This window comes from Diospyros lotus, chromosome 2 (genome assembly GCF_014633365.1).
Source record: "Diospyros lotus cultivar Yz01 chromosome 2, ASM1463336v1, whole genome shotgun sequence".
Classification (NCBI taxonomy): domain Eukaryota; kingdom Viridiplantae; phylum Streptophyta; class Magnoliopsida; order Ericales; family Ebenaceae; genus Diospyros; species Diospyros lotus.
Window position 1 is genome coordinate 16,659,949 of NC_068339.1, and position 19,263 is coordinate 16,679,211.

Consider the following 19,263-nt stretch of genomic DNA (forward strand, 5'->3'; position numbering starts at 1 on the left):
CTCTATTTAACAACTTAAAACTTTCAAATCATATGATAATTAACAATTCGAGGTATTATCAAAGCAGATAAAGGTTCTAAGTTCAAACCTCACCAACCCAATATTTAAATTGTTACACATGGTTGGACTAATTAGCAATGAAGCTAGCCACATGTGAGGGGGGGTGTTGAAAGTAAAAATAATAGTGTAATTCCATCTATCTAACAGCTTAATATTTTAGATCACATGGTAGTTAACATTTCAACACAATGCAGAGAGATCAAGCACTTGAATATATACTTTTTCTTTGTGGGACATAGATATCTATCTTTTATTGAATAAATGCAGAAACACATAATACATATATATATTCTTCTGTCCAGTAAAGAAATCATACATTCACCAAGGACTCTTACATTAGAGAACAAAAGTTTGGATACTACAGTCAACTTCACCTCTTGAGGACAATAAATTTACAGATTAAAGTCAGATTAAGAGCAAGCATGGGACAATAGATATACAAATGATGGCTAACGTGGCAACAATTGAACCTTGGTCAAACGCATTTTTCAAGCTGCCAGTTCGGGAGAAATGCTGGAATGCCAAATAACCTGCAATTACTAAAGACAGAATGACGCCCGCTTGTGTTCCTCTGCAATAAAAGATAAAAAAGGAAAATATAAAATTAATTCAAAGAAGATGAAGAAAAGAAAAAATATAGTCCCAACTGTCCAGGTTGCAATCACTCACCTTAAGTTCATAGCCTGAAAAGGAGCTACAATCACCAATAGCAGTGCTATGAAAGGCAATTCTAGTTCACCTACAAACAAGTAAAAATCAGACAGGGTATGGGTTAAAATATTTGTCCATGTTGGTTTACTGCAGAAATTCAAAGACAACATAATGGCAAAGAAGTATACAACACAGGTAACTGTCATTCTATTTCATATTTTGTTTTCATTTCTTTACAACTTTTGCCTCATTAGATGATTAAGATTACAAATTACTAATGCAAGAGAAACCTATCATGAGGTATCCAGAAATACATACCTCTGGTGTCTGTTGAGGTAACTGAACCAACATTACCTCTCCAGGTTCAAGATGACCAACATTTACTAACAAATATATTCAAAATTTGCAAGGTATAGTCACAAAAAACTCAGAAAAATCTTGTAATTTTCCCAAAAAGCAGATGCACTTTAAGATTCAGAAATGTCTTCAGAAGTTTATTAGAAGAAATTCCTCAAATTAAGCTATTAATACAACCGACCACTAATGAGTAAAAATGGGAGACTATACTAACTACAGAACAAACACACAGCTGTAAACTTATATTATCTTGACAAACACAGAACCTACCAGGAATATAGAAGAAGAGCCGAACAAGAAGCGCCAAGAATGCAAACCAAATACCATATTCTCCCCTGCAACCAAAGATTAACAAGTTCACTGAGGCATGAATGATATGGTAACTTTTTACTTTTGATAAGAATAAATATGATTGTCACAAAATTGTAACATCTATTGAGGAAAACCGCAGAGTGGTACTCAACTTGATCCATGAAATAATGCTCAGAGGTGCTTGTAGAACAAATAGAGGAACAAGAAAGGATTTTTGAATAGCAGTTCCTCTAGCAAGCATCAAAACCCTAGAAAGGGAAATAAAATTCAATAAGTCATAACTCAAAAACTAAACCTCGGAAAGAGATACCAATTTGGAATATAAATGCAGCTTATGTGCCAGGTAGACATTACAGATTTTAACATTGATGTCTTCCAGTGTAAGTGAAACTTCACAACCAAAATATTTTATTACTTTCTCAAGAGTAAAAGGGAATGAAAACACAAGGACTGGAATAGTTTAGGAACCCATCCAGAAGTTCAGTTTCCATGAAAAACATATGATTGGTCTTGAAGTCTTAGAACATTATGTTCAAGAGATGTCATCAGAGCTCACTTTTTTTTATTTTATTTGACGTCCATTTAGCAGCACCACTTGAGTATAACAACATTTGTTTGGTTCAATAGGGAAAATGAGTAAAACTAAACGGGCAAGCACTAGGAATAGAAAAGATGAAGGGGAAGGTGGCATCCCCTCTTTTTTTGTTTGGTGGAGCAAGGAGGGAAAAAAGAGTATCACTTCTGACTATTTTTCTGCAATCTGAAGTGAAGACACAGGCTCTTTCCGGACCTGACTGTACAGGACCAGAATTACCATGCCCAATGTCTGGAATATTTGCTAAACCTGTTGCCTTTCATGAATTCACAGGGTGTATGTTTGGAACCAGTTTTCCAAGAAAAGCTCCCAGCCACTGGGTCTGATAAAATGGGTTCCATATGAACTGGTTTTCCCTGAAAAGCTCAAAGAGGAACAACATAAACTAGAATATAATGCATCAGAATGGACCATCTTTTGATTATTGGAGGAGAAAAAATGCAAAAGAGAAATCCTTCCACTTTTATTTTTTATCAATACACATCATGCACGGATTGATGTTTCATATGGGCTTAATCCCCCTCATAATTTCCATTTGCTTCTTATTTCCATCCTCCTGGATGAAGAAAAGAAAATACAAATAAAAGAGAAAACCCTACATCCTTCCGTCCAATTTTCTTACCTACCAACATATGAATTTCTAAGCATGTGAAAAAGTAGGGTTTTTTTTTTTTTTTTTTTTTTTGGGGGGGGGGGGGGGGGGGGGAGAGAGAACTTCGTAGAAAAGAAGGCAACTCTTTTTCATGCTAATGGTCAATTCCAAACATGTCAGCAAGATTTCAATAATTGAGATGAGTTAAACACAGATACATAATCATCATTACAAGAGAGAAAGCCAAGAAACCAAAAGTAGATGCAACAAAAGTTGAATATATTTTTGGCTACTTAAAATTCCAAAAAAAATAATTTCTGATCCTTATAAGAATCCAGTTTCACTAGTTTCCTTTTTTGATAAATCCAGTCTCAACAGTTTCTGTGGTATGAAAACCACCCAAATATATTAAACCTATCTAGTTGGCCAATGTTAGGACCCCCGTTATTCATACCTATCAGAGGCATAAAAGGAGGGGGGAATCAAGGGTAGCCAAGGAAATTGACTAAGGGGCAGAAGAGTCCAAAGTTGGTTAGGGGAAGAATATTCTTTCACGTGGCTGCAATGGAATGAAGAGAAGGTATATAAGGCTAGGGGAAAGGAGAGAGAAGCAGAGAAAAAATCTGGACAACTGTCGTGAGAGAGAGAAGGCCCTCTCGAAATAGACCAATTGGTTGTTTTTAGCTTATACTCATCCTAGCAAATGTTGTAATCCTTGTAAACACTGATTTTTCTACTGTTCTAGTATTGAATTCAATCCAAAAAGAGTGAGTTCTATCAGCCAATTACTATAAACCAATTCAATCCCATGAATTTGACCATCATAGTGGAAATATTGTCGAAAGGATTCCAAATTGTATGCAGATCTGTACAGTTTTTCAGAGAACTCATTTACATTTAATGTGGAAGATAAGGTTTATTTCTTAGTTTTATCCGGTTTTTATCTTATTGTTTTTATCTTTAATTTGGTTAATCTTATCTTGTTATGGTCAAACTCTGATCCATAAGTGGGCTGAGTCTTGATCCTTATCCTTTTGTCTTTGTTTCAGATTAGGTGGTTAGATAGGGTCCTATTTTTAAGGAAGTGGGTTGTTAACCCTTAAAACTGTATATATTAAGTCATATGCTATAGGAAATGAAAATGTTAAAAAGATGGAACCTCCTGCTGTTAATTCCCTTAATACGAGAAGAAGAAGCTTTACATATCCTCTTATAGACATGAGGACTTTACAACATAGGAAAGGATACAACAAAATAAAGGAAAGAATCAATTATATACAATCTGGAAATCTCCTAAACTAGAATAGGAAATAATTGACCATATACATTAGGAAACTTCCTAAAACCATTTTTTGAAACTTCCAATCAAAAGAGTTGTCACCAATCACATCCACATCAAACCGTGTAGCCAAAATAAGAAACTTTGGCTACACGGATCCACATATTTCATCACTCTCCCTCAAGCTGGCGAGTGGATATTGTCATGACCTAAGAGGAATTAGAGGGGCAATGCCGCCATTAGTTACAATTGTTGGTTAAAAGATGCTATTCATTCTGTTAAAGCGCACATGGGTGCTGTTCTACAATATTCTATTACTTGAACAGCCTATAAATAAGCCATAGCATGTAGAGAAATGTATGTTGGTATGATTTAGTGAATTCATATTTCCTCCTTATGATTTAGTGAATTCATATTTCCTCCTTACTTTCTCTCTCTAGTTCTCCCTTGTTTTCCTTCCCTTTCTCTTAATTTCTACTACGTATCTCCCTCCAATTTTTTATCCGTTTCTCTCCCAAATTCTTCCGAATTCCTCCCTAGACCTTAGCTAAACCCTAGGGTCGTGACATTTGGTATCAGAGCCGACGATTCTCGGCTGTGAATTGGTAGTCATAGCAATTGACCAAGGCGATTCCGCAGCAAATTCAGACAATAGATTGCGGAATTGATCGAAGCAGTGATTTCCGACGCTTAGGGCGGATTAATTTCCAACAGTCCTGGATGCAATTCTGGTGACTGGAAAATTAATCAGAGCAAAGCACTTCGGGCTCGGAATTGGAGACAAAGCGGCAATTAAGTTCATAACAACAGAACGTTAGCATTGGCAGTGGAGTTTGAGGTGAATCTATCAAATTCGACTAAACAAAGGCGGAGCTGGTTCCGTAATCTGATCTATCATAAAATTGGAGGCCGAATCGATTTAATCAAGTTCCAGAAGTATTAGCACAGCAGAAACGTTGTTATCAGAGTGGCGCAGCGAGTTTTGGGATCGGAAATGGATCTTGAAGGCGGAGTTCGGAGTTGATTCCGATTATGAATTCTGGTAAATTGTGTTCGAAACTTGGAAGGCGATTCCGACGGTGACTGTGCACATACGCGGTCATGTGTAGTTGATTGAGGCGAGCTTAGTACTGTTGACTTTGTAAGGTGAATTTAGAGCTATTGGTTGGAGATGGAAGTGAACAGGCAAGGTCGGGACAATTGTGCATCTGTAGCAATCGTGGCTACTTGCAAGCAACTCTAGCAATCGGCAATTGCTGTAAAACTGGGAACGAATTGAACTCAGCCCATTCAGTTCCAGTGATTCTGACGGAGAATGGCCTCTTGGCTTGAAAATCTAAGAGGTATTGGTCGGTCAAGGAAGGCGTGCATGTGACCAAGGCTGAGATTAGCGATTACTAGCAGTAGTTCCGATCTGAGTTTGAAGGAATTCTAGATCAGATTACTAGCAGCGACAAGAACAATGGACTTCGGCTATTGCAATTGCAATTCAAGAAGGCGATTCACCTTAATCGCAACACAGTAGTTGAGATCCAGAATCAAAGCACGTCTAGAGCAGCTAATCCAAGAGGCGAGTTCCTTTGATCAATTATAAACTCGGAATTGAAGAGGCAGTGGAGGCATGGTGGTTTAGGCAATACAGGCTTAAGTGGTCGGTGATTGGGTGTGGCTGGAGCGATCTAGAAGCGGGAATAAAGGCCAGACAGAACTGAACTTGGATTGGATTGGGATTTGGGCAGAAAGGAGCGACAAACGAGTAGGCCATGCGGTTCTAAATTGGAAAACGATCTGGTCGAACTGATCGGACTGTGATTCCGATTAATTAATAACAGATAGGCTCGTATTGGGGAGGTGCGGTCGGAAGTGGATCTTCAGTGAGGCAAGAAGTATCGTCACGGCATGTGACTTTGGCGATGTTCCAAAGCAATTGGACTTAGGTCACTGTATGTGACTGAGTTGTGACAGCAAGTGCGATCGGAACTGGTCTAGAGGAGAATTCCGCAAGCAGTGATTCTCAATTGACTTGATTTCAGTTGTGATTCTCAACTCAGATTTGGAAGTGGTGAGAAGTGAAACTGAGCAATTAGAGCCATTGCTGTCACTATCGGATTTTGTAGAATTTGATTTGGAGCCTATTCACCAGCAAGAACTGAGGTTGCTGGACTGAAAGCAACCATTGCCAGGTTGAATTAGATTGCAGGGATTAAGGATTGCTGAATTTTAATTCAAGGAGGAGTTTCCGAAGGGATCCTTAGAGGCTGATCAAGAAGCTGTTATAGGGTGTAATTTCAAGGAATTGAACTGAGGAGATAGCCGAAGGACTAATGGCTGCAACAATGGAAGTTAAGGACCTTCGTAGGCAGCTGGATGATTTTTTGATTACGTGTTCACATATATTTCAGACTGCTAATTGGACTTGGTCGACCTCAATTCCAAGTGCCGATTTGCCCACTTTAGCTCCATTGGCTATTCCGGTGTTTGACAGGGATATACCAAAATGGTGGATCCGACAATGTGAACGGGTGTTCTACCAACACCGAGTAGCTGAAAAGGAAAAAGTAAAAATGGTTGCAGCTAATTTGAGTGGAATTCCAGGCGTTTGGTTTCAGAATTGGAGCTGGGGAAGGGTAGAATGGAGCTGGCCACAGTTTGTAAATGCCTTGTGTACTCGGTTTGGAGAAAGGCCCAAAACTAATGTTGTCATAGGAGTTCCTAAGGCTGCTCATCAAGAAGTGCAGGGAGCTGATATAGTAGCCATGGAAGAGGAAGGTGGTGTTCATACAACTAAGGAGGAGTATGAGGCTGATGAGGTACAAAGAACGAGAAGGGAAGCTGCAAGGAGGAGGACAGCCCTGCTGATCTTATTGATCTCCAAAAGCAGCAGAGGAAGGAGTTGGAAAAGTCTCTTTACCAAGTACTTGAGGAGAAGGACGAAAGGATTGCACCAGGCACCTTGTTTGGAACATCTCATACATATGTCTTTGGCACGGGCACACAAAACAGGGCAGCAGCTACAAAAAAGGTTGATTTGCTTAAAGAGAAGTTTAAATTTCTTCTTATGCTTGGAAATGAGATGGTTACAGGATTGACAGCTCCATTGGAACCATTTTCAATGGCAATGAGGAAGAGGTGGATGGCTGGACTTGGGCTTGCCGCTAGTCGTAGTTCTGTTAAGGAAGAAGGAAAGAGAAAGCAAAAGAAAAAGGTAATACGAGAGGAGAACAAGAAAAGGCGAAGAAGAAACCAATTGGTGAAGATGGGCATCGGATGAATAACAATGGTTCAATGGTAATAAGTTTCTTGGGGACAAGAAACCTTTTAAGGAGGGGAAATTGTCATGACCCAAGAGGAATTAGAGGGGCAATGCCGCCATTAGTTACAATTGTTGGTTAAGAGATGCTATTCATTCTGTTAAAGTGCACATGGGTGCTGTTCTACAATATTCTATTACTTGAACAGCCTATAAATAAGCCATAACATGTAGAGAAATGTATGTTGGTATGATTTAGTGAATTCATATTTCCTCCTTACTTTCTCTCTCTAGTTCTCCCTTGTTTTCCTTCCCTTTCTCTTAATTTCTACTACGTATCTCCCTCCAATTTTTTATCCGTTTCTCTCCCAAATTCTTCCGAATTCCTCCCTAGACCCTAGCTAAACCCTAGGGTCGTGACAGATATCAATCATTCCTAGCTCGCACACCAACTCTTCAAATCGCTTAGTAGGCAAGCCCCTTTGCCTAAAGATCAGCTAGCTAATCTTCCGAGGGCACATGGGGAATACAAAGTAACCCAACATCGAGCTTCTCTTTAATAAAGTGTATGTCTATTGCCATGTGCTTGGTTCGGTCATGCTGCACAGGGTTATGTACTATATTGATGGTTGACTTATTATTACAACAAAACTTGATTAGCCCATTGCTAGAAATTTTTAGGTCTTCCAAAATGATCTTTAGCCATAACAATTCACATAGACCTAGTGCTTGAAACTCAGCCTCAACACTAGATCTTGTTCCTACTCCCTACTTCTTACTTCTCCAAGATACTAGATTTCCCCCAAAAAACATGCAATAACAGGTGATGGAACGCCTATCAATCAAAACCCCCCCATAATTGGCATCACTGTAGCCAATAACATCCAATCTAGCTCCTAATTTAAATAAGATCCCTTTATCAGGAGTAGTCTTCAAATAGCACAAAATTCATCTCATAGCTTGCACATGTTCTTCCGTGAGATAATGAATGAACTGACTAACCAAGTTTACTGCAAAAACAATATCTAGTCTAGTATGAGACAAATAAATTAATCTTCTAACCAATCTTTGATATCTCCCCTTATCCACTGGTTAACCATTGTAATTGTCACATAATTTAACATTAAATTCCATCGGAGTACCTGCACCTTTGCCACCCAATAGAGACCTGTTTCATGCCACAAATCAAGAATATACTTCCTTTGGGACAAGAAAATACCAACTTGGGAATAAGCCACCTCTATTCCCAAAAAATACTTCAAGACTCCAAGATCCTTGATCTCAAACACCTTGGACAGATTATCTTTAAGTTGTGCTTCTTCCTCACAGTCATTCCCGGTGACTATAATGTCATCAACATAGACATTGTCACCCTTCCTTTACGGGAATGCTTAAAGAAAAGGGTGTGATCACCCCTACTTTTAAGATAGCCCATATGTTTCATAACCTTAGAAAAACGATCAAACCATGCCCAAGGGAATTGTTTAAGCCCATAAAGAGCTTTCTTTAGTTTGCATACCCTTCCTGAAAAACCTTTGTCAAAACCTAGAGGGGGTTCCATAAACACCTCTGTCGTGTGTCACGGGTAGGAGGGGTGCTAATGTAATAAGGTTATACTATGAGTAGTAAGTAGTATATTAGAAGTTTGCATTGAGGAGTTGTAATTTGTTTGTTGCCGCATTAGGAGTAGTACATTCCCAGCAACGGCATTCGGTTACGCACATAGGCAGGTGGTTTAGCTTTATAAAGCAGTTATCCAACTCGCCAATGATTATGAATGAATATTCCTAGAAGTTTCTATTCTCTCTCTCATTCTTCCTCTCACTCTTCCTACTAATTCTCTTCCTCCTAATTCTATCGGTAACGTTCAATCACTCAACCGGAGAAACAACAATCAGCTCCTCAGAAGATGACATTTGGTATCAAAGCAGTGTTTTTGGGCACAGGCAGAAGAAGAGAAGGTTATCCATATGGCCGAAGGAACGAGGATGAAGCAGATGGAGTCTCAACTGCAACAAGTGGCTACAACAGTGGCGGAGGTGCAAACAAGAATGGGGACTCTCGAATCCTCGATTGGAGCAGGGGTAGATGCTTGGATTGATCAAGCCATGGAAAGGTGGCAGGGTGAGAATTGAAAACAGAATGCTCGGTTCCATGAGCAAGTGATGAAACAGATGCACCAGATCATGTGGATGTTCTCAATCCAGCAGCCGGTAAGACTTTCCGCTGACTTTCCGCAAAGGGAACGGTCAGAACCCATTCTTCAAGGGGTAGGAATGGAGCGTCGACCAGTGGGAACGTCGGAAGTGGAATTTGAGACAGAAGGGATCGGCGATAACTTAAGGGAGAGAAGAGCGAGAACTCAAGCAGATCGTTACCAACCGAGCTTTTCGGTACCCAAACTGGAGATTCCGCTCTTCGATGGGGAAAACCCAAGATGGTGGGTTAGGAGGTGCGAACGTATGTTCGCCCTGTATCAGGTGCAGGAACAGCAAAAGGTCACCCTGGCCTCTGCCTACCTGAACGACATGGCTGATGCATGGTACCAGGGGTGGCTCGCGGAGAAAGAAGGCAGCCCATGGAACGAGTTCGCTGACGACTTATGTGGAAAGGTTTGGAGACCGGAGTATGCGGGATATAGTCGAAGAGTTTAACAAGCTCAAGCAACTGGGGACGGTACAGAACTACCAGCTCAAGTTTGAGGAGCTGAGATCCTTAATGATGATACACAATCCCCATCTATCGGAAGAGTATTTTGTATCAAGTTTTATTAGTGGCTTGGGAGATGAAGTGAGGCCCATGGTAAAAATGATGCAACCAACGACAGTAAGGCTGGCCGCTGAGAGTGCAAGGTTGCAAGAAATGACGATTGAAGCACTGTTAAAAAGGCAGCGCAATCAAGTAAAAGGAGTGATCTCTGGGGGGTGGCAGTCTGGTAATAGGACTCAAGGACGAGATACGGTGCACAGTGGTAAGGGAGTCCTAGCATTGCCTCCTAAAACCCCTAACCCAACAAATGGAGGAGGGTTAATGGAGCAGAGACGCCAAGCGAACCTATGTTATAAGTGCGGGGATAAATACTTTCCGGGACACAGGTGCAAATGACAAATCCTGTTACTGGAAGGGGAGGATGAGGAAGGACTCGCGGAGGAAACCTCGGAGATGGGCGAAGGTGATCGAGGAGAGATCTCCTTACATGCACTAAAAGGATTGGCACACAGCAAGATCATTAAGGTAGAAGGGCGAGCTCATCAATGCCCACTAATGGTACTCATTGATAGCGGAAGCACCCATAGCTTCTTGGATGAAGGTATGGCAAAGAAATTGGGATGTGAGGTCTCAAACTCTCACCCCCTTTCGGTAACAGTAGCAAACGGAAATAAGGTATTAAGTCAATCTCATGTTTGGGATTCTGTTGAGAGATGAATGGGGAAGAATTTGTGGCAGATTTGAGGCTGTTGAAATTGGGGGGTTGCGATGTGGTGCTTGGGGTTGATTGGATGAGAGAAGTGAGTCCTATCAGCTTCGATTTCAACAAGATGGAGGTGACCTTTGAGAAGGATGGAAAAAGGAGGATACTCAAAGGCAGCCAGGAAGCGGGTATGTGCAAGATGATAACGGGAAAGAGACTTCAACGATTGCTCAAGAGCAAGTTTTCCCAAGTAGCGCAGCTGTTTTCTATCCAGGCCTTGGAAGTTTTCGAGAAGGGACAGGAGCAGGGAGGAGAATTGGCCATTACAGTGAGTAGCCACTCACACGACTAGTGGAAGGTATGCGAAACTAACTCTCTTAACATGCTATTACTTGAGTTCAAAGACCTCTTTTCTGAACCCAGCTCACTTCCTCCAAAAAGGCCCTGTGACCATACCATCCATCTCAAACCAAATTCGGAACCAGTGAACGTAAGGTCCTATCGTTACCCTCCTAAACAGAAAACTGAGATAGAAAGGCTCATCAAAGACATGCTACAAAAGTCAATTAAATAACATTTTGGCCCCCTTTTTCAAGTCCTTCACTTGAATAATTTCATCCTTATTTCATTTGAATAATTCTCTAATTACAATTACACCCTCAAACATCAAATTTATCGAGATACTTAGAATCTCAAAATTAATAACGCAAAATTATTTGATATGTACAATTTCTGGGAAACCCTTACCATCATTCGGTCTTTTCAGGCTACAACTTAGCTTAACCGAAAAAACTGTCTCTGATTTGATTTCTTTCAGCGTCATAAATCTCACCTCGAGATGCTCATCAAAAATATACCTTTGTCCTTAAGTATCTAAGCTCCAGGACACTCCCTGCGACTGATTCGGTCCCTTGTTGCCATTTCAAGCATATTTTTCGATATTTTAAACTCACTTAAAATACGTGGCAACTTCACGAAAATATGGAGTATTATACGAGTACTGGAAGCTGATAGCCTATCCTTAGAAGCTGATTGAAGCTAATCTTCAAGAAGCTGCAGTAGAGAAGATCAATTGTAGGAGGTGATACCAGAGCTGAACTTGTTTCAGGAGGTTGTTTATCCATCGCGACTGATGACTCTGATCAGCAAGTTAGTTGCAGATCAGAGGCACAGAATATTTAGCTGAATTTTGACAAACTAGTGGTCGATGAGTGGGTAAGAAGTGGACGCAAGCTTGGGGCAATTTTTGATCCATAGCAACCGCCATAAGAATCCAAGCGATCTTGAATTTGCAATGAATCGAATGCAGAACGGGAGGATCGCAATTGGAATGCAGGCCATTGACAATTGCTTCTAGTGACGAACTTAGATCCGGTAGGAAAAGGAGTTCCGTAGCGAAAGTAGCTTCAGAAGCAAGACATCAGACGATGATTGGGGGCGACTCCAATGGAGTTATTGACTTCGCATGAATTCTGATGATCATTGGATGGTGATTGGGTGGAGAAGAAGGCGTTGGCTGGGGCGATCATGGAACTTGCTTGATTGTGGGTAGATAGCGATTAGTTGTAAGCAAGTTCGATAGTCAGCAATTCAATTGCAAATTAGAGGTATTGCATTCGAGAGACTAGGAAGCATAACCTTGAGCGAGGCAAGAAGGAAGGTGTGGTCGCTGCGTGTGACTTCGGCTGTTGTTCCAAAGCCATTGGATCTTGGTCATTGCATGTGACCGAGCTGTGAAGGAAGGCACGGTCGGAAACGATCCATAAGGGAATTCCGAGCAACTGGATCAGGGTGATTCTCCTAGGCGACTACTATGAGGTGATTTCAGACGGAATTTCGATGACTTGGGAAAGTGAGAGTCGACGATTCACAAGAAGTTGCAACGAGAGCCAATCAAATTCTTAAGAAGCTGAAATTTGGAAGGCGACAATCCTTAGCTACTCCATTGTAACTAAGGCGGAGGTTTAGGGTGAGTTGGAAGCTGATAGTAGGCTAATTTGAAGGCCAAACAAACTCGATCAGATTTCGAAAATTGATTTGTAGGCCATTTAGTAGCAACTAAAAAACTAATTTAGATCTAGGCTACTGCTAGGGCAATGTTTGAAGCGAATTAAGGTTGTTGAATTGGAAGCAACAATTGCATTAGCTTGGGTTGCTGAATTTTAGTACAGGAATAAATTTCCGAAGAGATCCTTAGAAGCTGAGCAAGAGGTTGTTACAGTAGTGAATTTTCAAGAAATTGAAAAGATGTAACATGTGTTATTGATGTTATAAAATAAGGAAGGATGTTTGAAACTTCCAAAAGTGCCCTTGAGGAAAAAGTGGATATATAGGAATAATGGTGCCCTAAAAGAGGGGCATTTTGGTAAATTTGGATAATGAGACCCAATAAAGGGTAATTGGGTGGCTTAGAAAATAATTCCTCTTGGAATTGGATATAGTTGTGAATCATTCTCATTGGTGCATTTGTGTGGAAATAAATGGGATTGAGAATTCACTAGGGGCATTTTGGTAATTTTGAGTCTAATTCCATAAGGGAATTAAATTATTGAAGAGGGAAAAATAAATATAATTCATTTATGTGAGAGAGTAATTTATTTTTTTCCCTAAAATGGTGAATAAGTGTGGTGGTGACACATGGATGGCTTGGATTGAAGCTTGAAGGCCAACTTAGTGTCTAAGAGTGACACTTGATAAGCTCGTATCCAAGAGAATGGAAGGATTTATTTAAATCAAAAAGAAAAGAGAAATAATCATTCTAGCCCTTATGGGAGTAATGATTATGGTGATTAAAGAAATTTTTTAATGAAAATGGTCTTTCAAAGGTTATTCTTGAAATTAGTCAAGAATTAATTAATTGAGAAATTGGATATTTTATGAGAAAGTGAGACTTGATCTAAGGGTGGAAATTAAGTCTTGAAATTGGAAAAGATTCAAACGTGGAGATTTGAGTCTTCAAATGGGCATGGATTGCCAAATGGGTTTAGTAATCCAAAGGAAGAATGAGATGGATGGTCGAGATTTAATCTCCAAAGAAATTCATGGATGGGATTTAATCTTCTTTAAGCACATGGATTGTGCTTTCTCTATGTGGTGGAGATTGAGTCTTGGAAAAGGCAAAAGAATCCAAGGGTGGAGATTAAATGCTACATAATGGCATGGATTGTGTTTGTTTGTGTGGATGAGATTTAATCTCAAAAAGTAAATCCAATGGCTAGGATTGGATCTTGAAATTGAGAGATATAAAAAGGAAATTTCAAGAGAGAAATTAGAATAAGTCTTCCAACAAGAAGGAAAGAAAAGAGAAGAAGAAAGAAGGAGGAAGAAAATGTAAGAATTCTTCCATGTTATGGTATAAATTTATCTTTCTTTTGGTTTCTCTTTGAATGGTGGCTTAGCCACTTTGTTTTTCTTAAGGTTTCTTTGAGTAAGAAAGTTGGAAGCAAGGGGATTGGAGGCTAGAAGGACCGCTTCAAGTCCAAGGAGCTCCAAAAAGTAAGGGATGACCCCATGGGAGGTGGCCTTGCAAGCTTTGTAAGTATGTAAGATAGATTTTATTGTGTTGCAAGATTATATGCTCCATTATGTACATGAGACCAATGACCATGTGGATAGTTAGGGACATAGTGGGAAAAGGTAGGTCAATGCCTCAAGCCAAGGGGAGGTTGTGAGGGCAAAGAGACTTAGCCACACTTACATATACTTGGCATTAAATTTTTAATCTATGACATTTATATTTGCATTGCACCCTTACTGAGCATTGTAGCTCATGAGGTTTTATCTCACCTTGTAGGTCTCTCATGTGCCAAGAGAAAGGGGATTTTGGAAGCTTGAGGCTTTGGAAGCATCAAGATGATTTTGTTGTAATTTTTGTGTTAAATTTGTAAATATTGTGATGTAACCATGTGTTGGGGGTTGGAGCCTCATTGTATATTTTGTGCCTTCAATGGAAGAAAAATTTAAATATTAAATTTTGTAATGTTTGGAGGCCAAAAAGTCAAAAGAAAGTGAGAAACGACGCGAAAATGGAAAGTGGCAGCAGCCAAGGCCAACAGGGGGCAGCTGGGCGCGTGTGCGGCCCTCAGCCAGCAAGCACTACCAGGGCACCGTTGGGCCTCGTGTGGGCCCCAAGTGCGCTAGCAGGCCCCGTCGACCATTTTTTTTTTTTTAATTTTTGAAATTATTGAGGTTTTTGGGCCATTTTAAAATAATTGTTTAGCCCTGGAGAAATTTTTGGAAAAAAGGGGTTTTGGGGCTATTTCAGCGAAAAAAATCTATTTTTGGAAAAATATAAATATGTGAGGAATTTTTCTTACATGTGGAAAAATAGCCCAATATTTTGGAAACCCAAGAGGTCTTGGATATTTTCTGAAGAGAAAATGAATAAATGGGTTTTCTCAAAAAGCGTGCAAGCTAAGGAATTCTGGGCAAATAAAGATAAAATTTCACTCAAGAGTAAAAGTCGGTTTAAGCAACACAACCTAGATATCACCCAAGCCTGGGGTAGTCATCCTTGGCTCAAGTCAGTCGAGTTGAAGAAGGATGGCACTCACTTGAGGTTTCCGGTTCCTTCCGCTGCAATGTTTTTCGAAATCTCAGAACCGACTCCTCGAGTGGAGCGAAGGAAAGGACAAATCTTAGTGCCCACCTAGGGCGTTTCTTATTGAAACATAGTCCAACCCTTCCGAATCTAGTTGATGGGTGAACATTCTGGTTGATTATTTACTCGTGACACCCGTAGGTGGGAACAAGGTGTTACAAGGAGATGGCTGAAGGATTATGTGCTGCAACATGGGAAGGGGAGGTCAGGTGGACTGACTTTGCTAAAGATATGTGTGACCAATTTGGGGAGAAGAACATTATTGATGTGATTGAGGAGTTTAACAAATTAAGGCATGGGGGATCGGTGACAGATTATCAGGTTAGATTTGAGGAGCTATAGTCTCTAATGTGGAGCTTTCAGCTAGCCCTGTCAAAACATTACTTTGTATCAAGATTCATTAATGGTCTTGACGATGAGTTAAGGCCCAATGTGAAAATGTTCTACCCTACTATGGTGGAACAAGTGAAGGAGAAAGCGAGGCTACAAGAATTGGCACTAGAAGCTATTTGTAGAATTGGCACTATAAGCTATTTGTAGAAAGCATGGACTGCCGCTAGAAAGTTATCGTAAGAGCAGCTCGCAAGTTTGTAAAGGACCATATGTAGCTAAAGGAGCTTTGACGGAACAATCCAGATTGGAACTACTTAACAACGATTCTAAGGAAGCTGATACTGAAGTTGTTGAAAGGAAACATGCAATCGATGAAGACTTAGACCAGAGGCAAAAACTGGAGGCTGAAGGCAAGAATGGTTCTGAGGAAGCAGATTCTAAGAGAATGGCTTCCTTGCCTTTGGTTTTGGAAAGGACGGAGGGGTCACAGGTTAAGAAAATTCCCTTCTTGTTATCATGTTACTTGGTCTAAACAAGAATCGGAAGGTAAGGAAGAGAAGGTGCTGCCATTTGGTTTGGGAGTTTTGATATTGTAGAAAAAAAGGTTGTTGCCATCTGGTTCAGGACCATCTGGTTCAGGAGATTTGACATTGGAGAAGGGAGCCTTGACATGGTGATTCTTGGAGTCTACACTCCATTTGTGCAGTAAAAACAAAAGCAACAAAATGTAAGGGAAGATGGGACAAAGCTTAGAAGTAGAAGGAGCGCCAGGAAAAAAAAGGAGAAGAATAAATCAGATTGTTAAGGTCGAAATTAGATGAAGAATAGGTCAACAGCTATCAATTCTTGGGGATAAAAATTGTTTGAAGGGGTGGGAATTGTCACGATCGTGAGGAAATGATTGTAACTTGGGGGGGGGGGGGGGATCCACAGTGTATAAAGAGGTTGGCATAGTCAGAGGAAGGCATGATTTGAATGACAATTGAATTCCATTTCCCTCTCCCAATTCTCCTAGCTCTCCCTCGGCTTTCTCTTCTCCCTCAATTCTTTTTGTTCTATTCATTCTCTCTCTCTCTCTCTCTTTATCCCTACCTTTCTGCTCTTTCTTTCTCGCACTCTTACCAATTTACTTCCTAAACCCTAGGATCGTGTCACCTTATTCTTTAAGAGATACACCCAAGTCATTCTAGTACAATCATCAATAAAAGTAATAAATCATCTAGCCCCAAAACAATTAGGAATTCTAAATGGACCCCCACATATCCGAGTGAATCAAAGTGAATGGAATGGAGGATAATTTATTACTCACGGGATAAGAGACTCTATGATGTTTAGAAAACTCACACATCACAATGAAGATTAGACACATCTAAATTTCTTAGCAAAGCAGGAAACATAGACTGCATTAAACTAACAGAAGGATGCCCCAAACGGCAATGTTGAAGCCAAAAATTAGTGATGGAAGTAGACTGAAAAGAATAGGCACTGATAGGTTGCTCCCCCTTAAGAGCAGCATTACTTGTCTTCAAGTAGTACAGTCCATTCCATTCCACAGCAACACCAATTTTCTTCCCCGTGTCCAGTACCTAAAACTCACATTTGTTAGGGAAGAAAACAACGCAGCAATTTAGATCCTTGGTCAACTGATAGACAGAAATCAAGTCATGAAAAAGATTAGGCACATGAAGGACATGTTGGATAGGTAATGAGGAATTGAGGTTCACATTACCATGACCAACTATAGGAATTTCATCACCATTAGCCACTGTTATCCTTTTGGGGCTACTTATTGGGGTACAAGAGTCAAAGACATTTATATCAAAGGTCATGTGATCGGTAGCCCCTGAATCTAGGATCCATAAATTATTCCTAATAGTATGTGAGGCAATACTAGATTCAGAATTCAAACAAAGACCTGTTTGAGCCATGGAACAAGAACCATCTTGAATGGTTTTCAGAAAACTCTTAAGCTTGTTGATCTCCTCAGCATTTCGTTGTTAAGCCATGATGATTGAATCTGCCTTCTCCAAGTTAGATACTTCCTCCTTAGTTGCTTGAAAGGCTTGAGCTTGGTTCCGAGACTGAAGGTGTTTCATGCCTCGCACCTTGTTCAACACTGCTTCTTTTCCATGAAGCTTAAAGCAAGTCTCCTTGGTATGCCTGGATTTCTTGCAAAAGGAACACCACAAACCATCTCGATTTTGTGACTTAAGAGTTAAATTTAGTCCCACCCTGTTGTGGCTTAAACCGAGTAGCATCATTTTTATTAATCACCATTGCAGATCCCTCAAAAGGTATTTCATTTAGCATAGCTATCCTTCAATATTCCTCACTATGAACAATAGCAAACACTTCATTGACAGAGGGAAGTTTTTCTTTACCTAGAATCTGCACCCATACTTGATCAAAATCAGCATTAAGTTCTGCTAGGAATTCTACTACCCTGTCCCTTTCAAATATTGTAGTTATGGTGGTTGCATCTTCACTACATTTCATTTTAATATCTTGATAATGATCCAACTCAAACTAATATCCATTCATTTTATTGTAGTACACGGTGACAGTTAAAAATCCTTGTCTTGTACTACTTATTTTCATCTTAATGTCAAACACCACATATGTATCTTACACTTTAGGGTAAGTATGCTTTGCAATGTCCCATATCTCCTTAGCAGTAGATAGGAACATGCAATTTCTACTTACCTCAAGCTACATCGAGCTCCACAACCAAGACATAATCAAAGAATCCTCAACTTCCCATGCAGCGAAACTAGAGTTTAGTATCTAGACTTGGTTCAGTTAGGTGAGTCATCTTCCCTTTAAAAAAGTCCGCACGAGTTGTGCCCACTGTAGATAATTCCTCCCATCAAGCCTATAAGAATGATGTATAGGAGTAGGTCACTAGTAGGAGTACTCCCCATCGGCAGATCACACAAAACAGTCTCTCTTCTTGTCATTGGAGTAGTGGTTTCTGAAATTTCTGACATGGTAGAGAATGGGAAGGAACAATCGATCTAGCAACCCAGGATCAACTTCGAATATTGCTATGGAAATTAAGGCACACAACAATGAGAGAACAAATAGAAGTAAAAGACAAGGCACTGATGGTAGGAAAAACGGCGCACTAGAGGCTTCAAATAGGAAGAGTGCAATAAAGGCACTTTTAGGGTTTTTAGGATGAGTAAGAGGATGGCTTTGATACCATGTTAAAAAGATGGAACCTCCTGTTGTTAATTCCTTTAATACGAGAAGAAGCTTTACATATCCTCTAATAGATATGAGGACTTTACAACATAGGAAAGGATACAACAAAATAAAGGAAAGAATCAATTATACACAAACGGGAAATCTCCGAAACTAGAATAGGAAATAATTGACCATATACATTAGGAAACTTCCTAAAACCATTTTTTGAAACTTCCAATCAAAAGAGTTGTCACCAATCACATCCACATCAAACCGTGTAGCCAAAATAGGAAACTTTGGCTACACGGATCCACATATTTCATCAAAAACACACGATTTTCTTGCTCGAGTTCTATCATTTAACATTAAAGGTTATGTTTAGAACAAAAAAAATTCACGAGAAATGAATAGGAAAATAAAATTATATAAGTTACACACATGATTTATAGCTTAAGTTTCTACATGGAGGGAAAAAAATCAGTAAAATAAATTTGAAACAAGACTTTTCCAGGAACTCTGATAATACCCAATGGTCCCAGTCACAAGATAAAGAGTCTCAATTGTTTACATTTTTTTAACACTGGATACAGATATTTACACTCAGCACATCATAGGGCAATTTATAGAAAGAGACAG

General features: G+C 39.9%; 1 protein-coding gene and 1 long non-coding RNA gene across 5 annotated transcripts in view; both read right to left on the reverse strand.

Moving 5' to 3' along the window:
- Positions 1-279: 279 nt before the first annotated feature.
- The window catches only part of LOC127794434 (cold-regulated 413 inner membrane protein 1, chloroplastic-like), a 28,928-nt gene continuing 9,944 nt past the window's right edge, over positions 280-19,263 (reverse strand). For 2 of the 4 annotated variants that reach the window (XM_052325504.1, XM_052325503.1), the window contains exons 3-6: positions 1,533-1,628; positions 1,339-1,403; positions 730-799; positions 280-631 (exon numbers count right to left, since the gene is read on the reverse strand). In XM_052325504.1, coding sequence (XP_052181464.1) covers positions 466-631; positions 730-799; positions 1,339-1,403; positions 1,533-1,628 — 397 coding nt within the window. In that variant the 3' untranslated portion in view covers positions 280-465. The remainder of the gene's footprint in view (positions 632-729; positions 800-1,338; positions 1,404-1,532; positions 1,629-19,263) is intronic. The other 2 variants (XM_052325506.1, XM_052325505.1) reach the window with 1 other exon arrangement.
- Positions 2,667-19,262, reverse strand: LOC127794436 (uncharacterized). Its single transcript, XR_008021657.1, has 2 exons — positions 7,189-19,262; positions 2,667-4,055 (listed from the first exon to the last, which is right to left on the reverse strand). It is a non-coding gene; the product is annotated as an uncharacterized LOC127794436 (long non-coding RNA).